Consider the following 12,419-nt stretch of genomic DNA (forward strand, 5'->3'; position numbering starts at 1 on the left):
TTTGCATCATTTGTAATTGATTAATTCTTTTAATATTTGTAGGGAAAGATCATGTGTACGGCCAGCCCTGGAGCCACTCGTGCACTAATTCAGCAAATTGCTACTACAGCTTTGCAAGCTGTTTATGGTCTTAAGTATTTGCTCTTTCTAGGCTGAGTGTTGGTGCTTCCGCACAATGCCCATGATCATTATGTGGAGGGAAGTAGATGGAACCTCCAAAGGGTTAATTACATGGGGACCGTCGACCGCTGAGAGGACTGATCTATTCACGGCGGCCTCCGCGTACATCTGTTCACTATGAGGTCATTCTGCATGCTAATGATCTGCAAAGCCAAGAGTAGGGATGCGCCTAAGACGAGGAGATGTAAACGGACTCTTACCTGTTACTCCGGGCGCAGATATAACAAAGATTTACCGCTCTGTCAGTGCCACAGGCACTCGTGTATATTTTACTGCATTTGTATGGTTCATTGGAACCTCTAAGGGATTATTATTTCCAATTTCCTAATGTACCTGTTTGGGTTTTTGTTTTAATGAATCCATCATCTAGGGTCACATATGTTAATTTACGGCTGCAGCAAAATCTGTCACTTGTGAACACACAAGCCCATTTCTGATACTATAGACACTTTAAATCATAGCCCGAGGCATCTCGCCCCCAGTCAAAGGATTGCACTAATTGACTCAATTAGGTATATTTCTGTCACTTTTCAATACACGTTAGATAAAACACGTTCTTGGCTCTATTATGGGACATTAGCATAATTATATGTGTGTATAAACATGTTTGTTGGGTCATATAGTTGACAATTTGCATATCTTTGCCAGTTGACGATTTTTTTATTTCACATGTCAAGAGGTTAGTAAATGTTGAAGCCCTAATTATTATGTGGCTTTATATTAATTTTCATGTAATTAGCTGAATTGCGTTTTCATTAGATCCCGCCGTCGTGCTAGCAACAATTATTTTATCGTTTGGTCCTCACATGTGTAATCAAATTAGAAGAAAATTCACTGTGACAATGTATTGTACAAGACGACTAGGCGAACATTCCCAAAGTAGTCCCATCCTAAGGATCTGCTCTTATTTTATTACATATGAATTAGGTTGCACTAATTTGATCAGTTGAACAATAAAAGTGGCAGGTCAACCTGGATACAGTGCATAAATTTGGGTAATATACAGTAAGTAGTCTAATTTCTGAATGATAACATTAGAATCCAGTGTCTAGAACTTGAGTTAGGACTCTGGAGTAGAGATGAGTGGACCCGTGGAAGTTCAGGTTCTGCGGGTTCAGCCGGATTTTAGATTGTTCTGTTCTGGACCAGGACTTGACCTGAACCTTATTGGAAGTCACACATTTGGCAGTTTGGGTCTCCGCCCATATGCAACCAGCCATAAACACACCACTTCCAGGGGTGGGAGGGCATTTTTTTTGGGGGGAAGGGGATTTGTACACTACATCCAATAACAATTTTACACCCAGTGAGAGCTGTTCAAACAATGCAAGCGGCTCGCACTGGGCTGGGCGCCGATTGTACCCAAGAAAGCGATGCCCGAGTGGTTGCATGCCTATATAGCATCCAAACTCAAACTCTGGTGGGTTTTTGTAATATGTGTTCTGAACTTTTAAAGTTTGGGTACGTTCATATGTCCTCAGGAGGGTTATGGATGTCAAAATTCTCAATAGATTTTTAAAAGGTCAAGAAAAGTTTGCTTTGAGTCAATAACGGCCTCCTCCGTGCTCCTCCCCGGTCTCTTCTACCTCTGCTGTAGCAGTCACATGTGTAAGTTGCTCGTGGCCGCTGCAGGGAAGTAGACCAAGACCGACGAAGAAGAGGAGGCACTGAAGCAACAGGAAATTAGTAAAGGTAAATAATGTTTATTTTGTCATTACTTTATGGTATTTACTGACTTTTAAGTAAATTTTTATTGATCCTCTGAAATCCCTTGAATGCAATAAATCATATGAATTTAGGGTGCAAAAGAGACTTCTATATTATACATGGAGCAGGGCTACAGGTATGGCCCCCATTCTGGGCAGTGTTTCTCCTTAATACTAGAAGCACTGATTAACAGTACGAACTGGAGCGAAGACCCTCTACTGCAACCCGCGCCCCCTCTCTTCAGTAATGAAATGTTTAAAGCCTTGGGATAAGATAATGTTCAGACTAGACTTTAAATGAAAGACATTTTCAATTGGAGTCCAATGCAATCTAGAATACCGTATATACTGGCGTATAAGACGACTTTTTACCCCCTTAAAATAATGGCTACAGTGGGGGGTCGTCTTATACGCCGGATATACACCTGGGTGCTGTAGTGCGCCGCTCCACTCCGTTCCACGCTTGGATTCTGCCTCCATAGCGACGAGGGAGGAACTTCCTGTCACTGCTGCTGAATGGCAGAGCGCTGGCCAATCAGAGGCAAGCAGCTCTGCCTTGACGTCAGCGCTCTAGCAGGGAAGTTCCTGCCTCGTCGTTATGGAAACGCGATACACAGCCCGGCCCCGTACTGGTATATCATACAGCATATACAGTGGATATATAGCGGATATATAGCAGGGGGCCGCACTGTGTGAGGAGGTGGTTTTTTTTTCACTGTCCAGTATAACCAATAGGATTAGTGCAGTAACGCCAGATTCCCCTCGCATCCTTTCTCGGCCCGGTGACTCCCCCGCCCCTGCACTAATCCTATTGGTTATACTGGACAGTAAAAAAAACACCTCCTCACACAGTGCGGCCCCCTGCTCTTAGCATACTGAAGCATACTGAATACCGTATGTATCACAAGATATCCCAAATTCTATATTTTTAGGGCAGAAGTTGGGGGTCGTCTTATATGCCCAGTCGTCTTATACGCCGGCATATACGGTACTTTAAAGAAGTCCTTTCACCAAATGTGTCATATTGATACGGAATGTAATACGGTAGTTGACTCTGAGTTAAAAAAAAAAATAATGAAAAAAAAAGTCCCCTTTCTGCAGCCGCTGTTACATCTTGTGCCCAGTTCAATATGAAAAATTTAGTAAAAACTCATCTGTCAAATGTATACTTTTAAATTTAAAGTAAAATATCAGTAACCCAATGAAATCTTCTACAATAGAACTGATGCAGACAATAGCATATAGGGGAACACTTTTAAAATATCAATGCCCTAAATAAATTGTGTGGCCTCATTATTTCAGTGCTATTGTGTTAGGCGAAGTTCATACGACTGTATTTTCTGTCCTCTGAGTGTTGTACGTGGAAAAGAACAGACCACACTTAGACCAATGTTATTCAATTGGACTTTTCATGATTGTTTTTTGTTACACAGATAGTCCACAAGAAAAAGAAATCTCAGCTTGTGCTAGTCTCTTCTGTATTTTGGATGAGTTTTGCCTTTTCAAGTCTATGGGTGTGTAAAAGAAAAAATCATTCCATTCGGATCAACCACATAGCATCTGATTTTACAGATAGATCGTAACAATCTAATAGAGGAACCTGTATTTGTTGTAAATTTTAATAACTGCTTAGAAAACTGGTTTGATATGGATGACATTACAGAAAAATGCTTGTGGATGAAAATCTGACTATTTCTTGTATGCTTGAGTGAACTTCGCCTCGTAGTGTGGATTTTACCAGAGTAATAGTCAAGATTCCTTGGACGAACGTCTTGTATTTTCACATTAGAGAAGACTAGACTTAAGGCCGCTTTACTCGCTACGATATATCTAACGATATGCCGTCGGGTTCACGTCGTTAGTGACGCACATCCAGCATCGTTTGACATATCGTAGCATGTGACAGCTACGTGCGACTGTGAACGAGCAAAAATACTCACTTTATCGTTGCTCGTTGACTTGTCGCTCATTTTCTATAAATTGAACGTCCTTCTGTGCTCCGGTTGTTCATTGTTCCCGAGGCAGCACACATCGCTCCATGTGACACCCCGGGAACGATGAACTGCGGCTTACCTGCAGCCGCTGGCAATGCGGAAGGATGGAGGTGGGCAGGATGTTACGTCCCACTCATCTCCGCCCCTCCGCTTCTATTGGCTGGCCGCTGTGATGCCGAACGTCCGTACCCCTTCAGGAAGAGGATGTTCACAGTTAAGTACGTGTGATGGGGGTTTACGACTTTGTGGGACATGGGCAACAAATTGCCCGTGCCGCACAAACGATGGGGGCGAGTGCAATCGCAAATGCGATCGCACGACATATCGACATGTGTAAAGCAGGCTTTAGTCACCTACGGCCATCTACGGCCGGCCTCTGATCTTCTGGAGTACTGTATATCTGCCATTAAAAACGTTCAGTTGTACTGATAACTATTTAATTGTTGTTTAGCCCTAAAATAGAACTTTTTATTTTTCAGAGTCCATAGCTGTAAGAGTAATTGATCTGCAGCGTGTATGACTATCCACGGCTTAACCGTTTAGAGAACAGCAGTTGTGCATCCACAGTGCTGTCCTGGGTGGAGAGGAGCCCTGCTTAACAGCTGTCATAGCTTGAGGGTGGGCTGGCGTCTGGAGCGGAGGGCAGGGAGGGAGGATGCTGGAGATTAATTATATATCATCATTCTTCCACTTCCAGCATGTCCTTGCATTTATTTTATAGTGATAATTGCCTGTTGTTTTATGGTATGGGTCCAGTTATATTATTCGGAATATGATGTTTGCAAAATTGGATAGTATTTTTCCAAGTTTTATTATATAAAGTAGCAACTTTTACAGATGCCTTTGTTACAATAGTTAATCTTGCTTCGATAGTCCTGGCAATAAGTATTTTTCTAAATTGTTTTCTCCATAATCAAGTAAGAATTGAATGCGTCCTAGTAAAACAATTCATCTGCTCATCTCTCCAGCCGTCAGCAATATGACTTCTGCTACCCCCAGTCCCAGTGGATCTCTTGTTCAGTGTCAGTTCCCCTTCGCTCTATTGTTCCTCCTTCCAGCCCCCCTCCCTCTTGCCCTCATTCATTTCTGACCTATTGTGTCCTTTTCCCTTCTAGATATCTTCTCCCCTTCTGTGCCTACATCTGTTCTCCCCCTCCTCACCTTTTCTCTTTGTCCACCCCAAACATTCCCTTCTCCAAACCTTTCAGGCTGCTTCTTTTTTCTCATCCATCAAAGAAGGTGCTGGCCTTCCTACAACAGGACACTTTTTGTCTCTAGAAAACCCTGTTCTCGGCTTTCCTAATAGTGTACTATCGGTATGCTGACTCCCAGCCTTGCCTTACGCAGAGACAGAAGCATGTTGTCCACTTGTCTCTTGGATGATGCTGTCATTCCTTACAATATAGTTTGCAGTCTTGATACTTATGTAGAATAAAATGTAAGTTACACGGCGTGCCCTGGTCTTCTATGCTCTAGTTATATCTTCATTGTGCGAACACATTCTCACTTAATTGTGGAGAAAAACCACCCTACAGTTCTAATCTAACAGTCATGGGACTATCGACGTATCTCATCGGCAATGCAACGTTTTAAAGTTACCAATATAGTTAATGGCTCTCCTGACAATACAGTCTTCCGATGATACTACTGTGAAGCTCCGCCACAAACACTATTCTGAAGGAACTAACACCACCAGTGCAACTCCACTAGCTCTGCCCATGCGGACAGTGTTTTAAGATGGAGAGTAAATATAGTCCTTCAGGTTTATTCACAAGTCTCAACCATGTTTACTGCTTTTTTTCCGGAAAAGAAATGATGCAAAAATCATGACATGACTACATGTAGAGGAAAAAAACAAAAAGCATTTATGTCCAGAAGTTCTTAACTGAATTGAGATCTGAACTGTCTTTGGCTACTCTATAATATTTAAAGGGGTTTTCCCATGAACAAAGTTAATTTTAATCAATAGATCTTTGAATAAAAATAAGATCTACAATTGGATTTGATTAAAAACTAATGTTCCTGTGCTGAGATAATGTTATAAATGTGTCCCTGCTATGTACTGTGTAATGGATGTGTCTGACCATACAGGGACATGGTCTGCTCATACCCCAGCTCCTGGGCCAGGGAGGAAAGAAAAGAATATAAATACATTACAGCATGGGATCACAGCTGATTCTTTTTGTGAGGTAAAGTATTTCCCTGCCTATTTTTTTAAGCAATGTTTTACCTCACAGAAAGAGTCCCATGCTGTAATGTTTGCATACTATTTTGCTTCCTCCCCTGTCAGACACAGCCATTATATAGTACATGACAGGGGCACATTTATAAGATTATCTCAGCACAGGAGCATTTGTTTTAATCACATTCAATTGTTGAACTTGTTTTTATTCGAAGATCTATTGATCAAAATAACTTTGCTCATGGGAAAATGCCTTTAAGCAGATCTATTATCAAACTGTTAGTTAAAACTTTCCCCTAAAATATTGTGCTATTTGATTGAAAGAAATGATCAAATAATACACAGGACACTTAGTTTAGGAGTCCGGTATATTCATGAGGGGAATGCGTCTGGGCCCTCCTCTTTGAGTAATTGTGATTGGCTGCAGCAGTCACATGGAATGAGACATCATCACAAGAGGTCAGATTATGCCGAGACCAGCTGAGCAATACAGAAGCCCCAGAGGTTAGGTTTAGTGTTTTTTATATTGTTGTTTTAATGTGTTTTTTAACAGGTCGTGGGAATATAACTATTTTTTTCCTTCTGCTAATCTATATACGAAAACCTGAAGTATGAAATAAACATCCCTAGCCAAATGTGACTAGTACAGAACATTGGTCATCCCTGTGGGTTTGCTTGTAATTATGAAGGATTATGATATTGCGTTCTAGGATGTAAACTAATCCTTTTGACTTGAAAGGAGTGATCTTTTTTCCTGTGCTATAATGCTTAGTGAAAAAAGAAGAACAGCCAGAAGCCTTCTCCCGGAAATAACAATGCACCCCTCCACCCCCAGCTCTCCAATTCTATCCAGTTTTCTTCTTGCTATCTAAATGTGTGTAATATTTTATGCCACTTGTGAAAATGGATAATTAATGGATTTAAAATTCAGCGTTGGGTGCAGTTTTATACGTAAGCATTCAGAACGTGCTTCCTTCTGCCTGATCCGGCAGAAACATTTGTGATTGGTATGGTCTGGTATTGTAGTTATTGAACTATCAATGAGTGATACAGCCTATATATAATATAAATAACAGGTAAGTGTGACCCAGAAGCTGGGCTAAACGCCTTGGGGGTCAAGTTCTGGATTTCGCTTCTGTAATATTCAAAAATAAGTTACACACTTCAAAAATGACTTTTCAGATCGATATTTTTGTTGTACAATTTTGCTAAAATTAATATTTTGAAAGGCTGAGCAGCATTTAGTGCAACGTTTAGATTTCTTGTTTTAGCATTATAAGAAAGTGTTAGATGCTTATAAATTGTTGTTTTCAGCCAGTGGTGAATTTACAGGTGCTAAGTGTCATAAATGTAGACTGTGAGCCCTCATGGGCAGGGTCCTCTTTCCTCCTGTACCAGTCTGTGGCTTGTATTGTTCATGATTATTGTACTTGTTTTTATTATGTATACCCCTTTTAGCATGTAAAGCACCATGGAATAAATGACGCTATAATAATAAATAGGTACTTGTAAAATGGCTATAACTCCATAATGGCTACTAGCGCACTGCCTAAGATTCAGCACATCAGGAGCCAATGATCTGAGGCTTTAAAGTGCCCCAGCACTGAAAAGTGTCTAAACATTTGCCTTGTATAGGTGCCCTCCGCGATGGATTCAGTTTATGCCACGGTCTCTTCCACGGAGACGGTTTCTGTTCTTCCAAAATTTAAATTTTTCCGCCGCAGTGACATGAAGAGCAATGGAAAGTCTGATCAACGCAGAGGAAACACCAGGGAGGGGTGGTTCAGACTTTACCAGTGTACTGCTGCTCCCCAGATCACTGTGGTGGCCATCTTGAATGCAGCAGTGGAGGCAAATGGAGAGCACCAGGAAACGGGGGTACACTTGACAAATGTATAGTCTCTTCTCAGTACCACAGTGAAGGGTCAATCTAATGACTCCTTTCTGTTTGCTGCAATGTTCCCTAATTAGATTGGCTACCTGAATTGTGCGTGTTCACTTATATCTATCCTGAAATGTGACTGATCACTTATATCTATCCTGCAATGTGACTGATCACTTATATCTATCCTGCAATGTGACTGATCACTTATATCTATCCTGCAATGTGACTGATCACTTATATCTATCCTGCAATGTGACTGATCACTTATATCTATCCTGCAATGTGACTGATCACTTATATCTATCCTGCAATGTGACTGACCACTTATATCTATCCTGCAATGTGACTGTTCACTTATATCTATCCTGCAATGTGGCTGACCACTTATATCTATCCTGCAATGTGACTGACCACTTATATCTATCCTGCAATGTGACTGACCACTTATATCTATCCTGCAATGTGTCCGCTCATAAACAAGCCAGCTTGTTAGGCTTATGGCTCTTGCTCAGATGCAGCTCGTGTGTCGTACTTACTCCTTGTTGTTGTTTTTTTCCTTTGTTCTTTCCTTTCTTTTAGATTAGAAAATGTCTTAACGGTTATGAATAAGGTAAGACTTGTACAAATAGGAGGCTGCACCGGGAACCCTGGCTTGTTTCACTGTGGCTTTTCTCTTTTACTAATCTGCTCTTATTATGCTGCCTGTAATGGGGGCGCAAAAGACAAAAAAAACCCTTTCAATTAAAAGAAAACAAATTCTCAGAGAAGCTTCTCTGAAACAAGTGTTATTGGGAACGAACACCTGACTGTAGTGGCACTGACAATAACTCTGCACCATTAGTAATTCCCCCTGCCCCTGCATGTCTGAGCTTCAACGGAAAGGCACATTCTTTTTCCTTTTCTCCTGCTTCTGTTTGCTTGGGGCGGAATCTGACACCAGCACCTGCCATACTGGAACATGTCTTTGTTGCTTTGCACTTTTGTTTGAATTGCTGCAGGGGCGCCAATGGGAGTTAAAATCCATTTACTTTTTCTTTTGCCTCTCTCTCGTTGCCTCTGTAAGCTTAAGAAGCATAGAATCGGATCTGCAGATACACAGATAAGAATCGGCACGTGCTGTGCTACTATAGCCCTTTGAGTTAGCTAAACTTAATAAGTACCTTTTTTTTCCCCCTTTTTTCTTTCCTGGGGGAGGGCAGATTGGGCTTCTGAATGGAACAGCTGGGAGAGGAAAGGCAGACAAAAGAAGAGGAATCATTGAGTGCTATGAACCTAGAGATTGGAGGGGAATAGTGTACCGAGCAGGGAGCAGGCTGGCCACACGCCAGGTGTGACCTTTGCAGGCTCGTTGCCTCTGCTTGTTTGTCTGGGCAATTTACAATTCAGCAGTAGGACTGAAAGATAGTGACAGCGTACTTGTATATAATGAAGGACGCAGAGGAAGCCTGGTCTAAGGCATAATGATCAGAACTAAAGCTGTAACCTCAAGGGAAAGGGGGGGTGGACGCTAAATTATTCCTTGGAATGCTAAGAAACAAAAGTGCATACTAAATCGCGCCTCTTATGAGGAGTGATGCATAAAATTGTGTTCCTCGCTGGAAATTATAAGGGGGCTACAAGTCGTGACGGATATAAGGAAAATTTCTGGAGATGGAGTGCCTCTAATTACACAATATATCCTGACAATTATAACCATATAATCAATATCCTTAGTCCATCCATAATTATCACTTGGGTATTAGTTTCGTTATAATACCAGCCATCAGCATCCTCGTTACAAATCGTATTTAGTGTCTCCTAAACCAGCGAGCAGCAGCGTAAGCCTCTACGTGTCACGTCTGTAAGGAAAGATCGGTCCCATTTATATATAATGAGCTCTTCTAAGCCACAATCAGTGAGTGGTTACCCTAAGGAAAGTGAAAAATAATAATGTAATGACAAAGTACATTCTTTCCATAGAGTATGTACGAGTAAGGGATTTCACAAGCACTGGCTTTTGGGGAATTTGTATTGCACACCTGCTCTTTCATTTTATTGCTTTTCACCCTTTGCTATATACTTCTTTTATCCTTTTTTTCTTCTTGTTTTTAATGTCATTAATATTTGTTTTATAAATCAATTAAAATTATTGCAAAATCTAATGCTTCATTTTAGGCTCTGATTCTATTTAAAAGCCATAGTGATGTAGAAGTTATCTTACCGATCTTGTAGAAAATACATGTATTAAATATTTTTTTTTTTTTTTTTTTAAATTGTTAATGATAGAATTTTCTTATTTTATATGTAGCTAAGGATTTTTTTTTTTACTTTGTATTGGTAGGCGATCTCTACACGGATGATTAATACTTTGGGGGTTTTTTAGTGCCTCCGCGCAGGCGCTGTTAGAATACCCTGTCTGGGATAAAGCGGGTTAATTGGTTTACAGCTTGGTGTGGAAACAGACCTTCAAAGTTTCATTACAAGAAAAAGGCCAAGTAATTAGAGTTCGTGCCAGGCAGCTTGCAAGTGGAATTACAATATTTGTATGAAAGGCTTTATCTCTGTGGTTATTACTTGCTCGTTGTGCAGCTGCTGTCTCTCTATCAATCAAGATGCTTCAGAAGAAGCTTCAAGGTTGATTGCATAGTTAAGGATTTGCCAGAAGAAAGTTTTGACTGATGGAATGTGCAAAGTTTTCGGGCTAATGGAATGTTGTGAGCGCCTGTGAGCGCCTAGGTGTGGCTGCCTTTACACTCCGGTTTGTTTGGACTGCACTGTTCTTTATATGCACAGGAGCAGTATTGTTCACTAGCTTGCGTGAAGACTGCTCCAGCTTGCCCAATTGGCTGAATTTGTATTAATTTGACCATCTGCCATTCTGTTTAGCTGCAGGAACATATGATACAAAAAGCCGCTCCCTCCCCCATCTCCATGCCCTGAGGGAACTGAAAAAAAGGATAAAGAATTTTCATTCCTAACCCCAGACTAACAAGCATCTGCATTTTTTCACAGAGCAGTTTTCTTTAAGTGTGAGTGAATTAGATTGGTCTTCCCCTCTCCTCCCTTCTGCTCTTGATCCTCACCATTTTTTAATTTTATCAGTATATTTTTTTGTACTTTAATTCAGTAGATTGTTGTCACGCTCCAGTTCTTTTTAGTCTAGAATTTCTAACATGAGCAGTGTCATATCAAACTCATACAGATCTGTACATGTTGTTTCCATAGATTTTACTGACCTAGGATAGTCTTTGTTAATTTTAGGGTTAGGCTAGTTCCATAAAGGTAAAATTGAGCCATCTTTATGTTGGCATATAATGAAAAACAAGCCAATATATTTGTAACCCTGAAATGATGACCTGGGAAGGAAATAAAGGGGTTGTCTAACGTGAAAATACATTTTTTGGGCAGGAGGCAGGGACCCTTTACAAAAAGCTAATCACAGTAGGTCATTTCCCCTGCAGCGCTACTACGGGGGAAATGGAGCATTACAGAAATCGTATTGAAATAACTGTACCCATCCTCCAGAGCGAGAGACAATTCTTGTAGCTGCTCTGACCAATGAGGAGTATTGAATTTGGGACCCTCCACCGGTACCATAATACTCCTCAATAACTATGTAAAATTGGATTTTTAGATCAACACTTTTAAGCACACCAATTTTGCAGATGACTATATGTGGAGCTCCTGTTCCAAGTTTTTTAATATGCTTCCTGTAGCCATCATGATACTTGTCATTTAGAGAGGATATCTCTTTTTGGAAAACGATTCTAATATATTAAACAGCAAGAACTCTACATTAATGTTACCCTTATCTATCACTGGCTAAGTCTGTGGACTTGGAAGGGAACCCCCGGGGGGAACTATGATATAGTATGGTACGTTTCCAAATAATGGATTAGTGTGACAGGTTTAGCTAATAGTTGATGGTTTCTGAGTGAGGAGTTCATCTTATTACAAGATTCTTGACAGCTACTATTATACTTAGGTTTTCGAAATATACAGTAGTCTATTTTAGATACGGGGTCCAATGAGCCATATACCTTTTGTGCCTTTCTTGTTTTTCCAGACCATTTTAATAAATTCTTTACAGAGTCCTAATCGTGAATATTTTTTTTTTAGTACATAAAAGACCAAGGAAGTCTTAATATAGTGATAAGTGGCCAAATTGTGTGGTCAGGTGCATCATGGTGGCCTCCAGTAGAGTTCGTGACAGCAGTCTAGATATTGGTGGTTTCTGAACACCATTAAGTAAAATTAACATTTGATTATCTAAAGCCATGTTGAGTTTTACATTTCAAAGACACATTGTTTGGAATAATTATATAATTGTGCCAAAGCTAAATCCCATCACAATGATGTACTGACCTCTCTTGGTGGGAAACAGAAGGAAGGGAGTGGGCTGAATAGGGACTGTATAAATGTTTAGCCGTTTGCAGTATATAATGCTTAGTCCTCACAATGTCAACCTGGGTGGCAAGTAATGGCCTCAGACT

General features: G+C 40.6%; 1 protein-coding gene across 4 annotated transcripts in view; it reads left to right on the forward strand.

Annotated features, from left to right (window-relative positions):
• The window catches only part of LOC142296126 (ral GTPase-activating protein subunit alpha-2-like), a 487,199-nt gene that overhangs the window by 468,771 nt on the left and 6,009 nt on the right, over positions 1-12,419 (forward strand). Inside the window, exon 40 of one of the 4 annotated variants that reach the window (XM_075339385.1) lies at positions 8,527-8,557. The exons of the other annotated variants lie outside the window; for them this stretch is intronic. Coding sequence (XP_075195500.1) covers positions 8,527-8,531 — 5 coding nt within the window. The 3' untranslated portion in view covers positions 8,532-8,557. The remainder of the gene's footprint in view (positions 1-8,526; positions 8,558-12,419) is intronic. 4 annotated transcript variants of the gene reach the window in all.

The sequence above is a fragment of the Anomaloglossus baeobatrachus genome, chromosome 3 (assembly GCF_048569485.1).
Source record: "Anomaloglossus baeobatrachus isolate aAnoBae1 chromosome 3, aAnoBae1.hap1, whole genome shotgun sequence".
Classification (NCBI taxonomy): Eukaryota; Metazoa; Chordata; class Amphibia; order Anura; family Aromobatidae; genus Anomaloglossus; species Anomaloglossus baeobatrachus.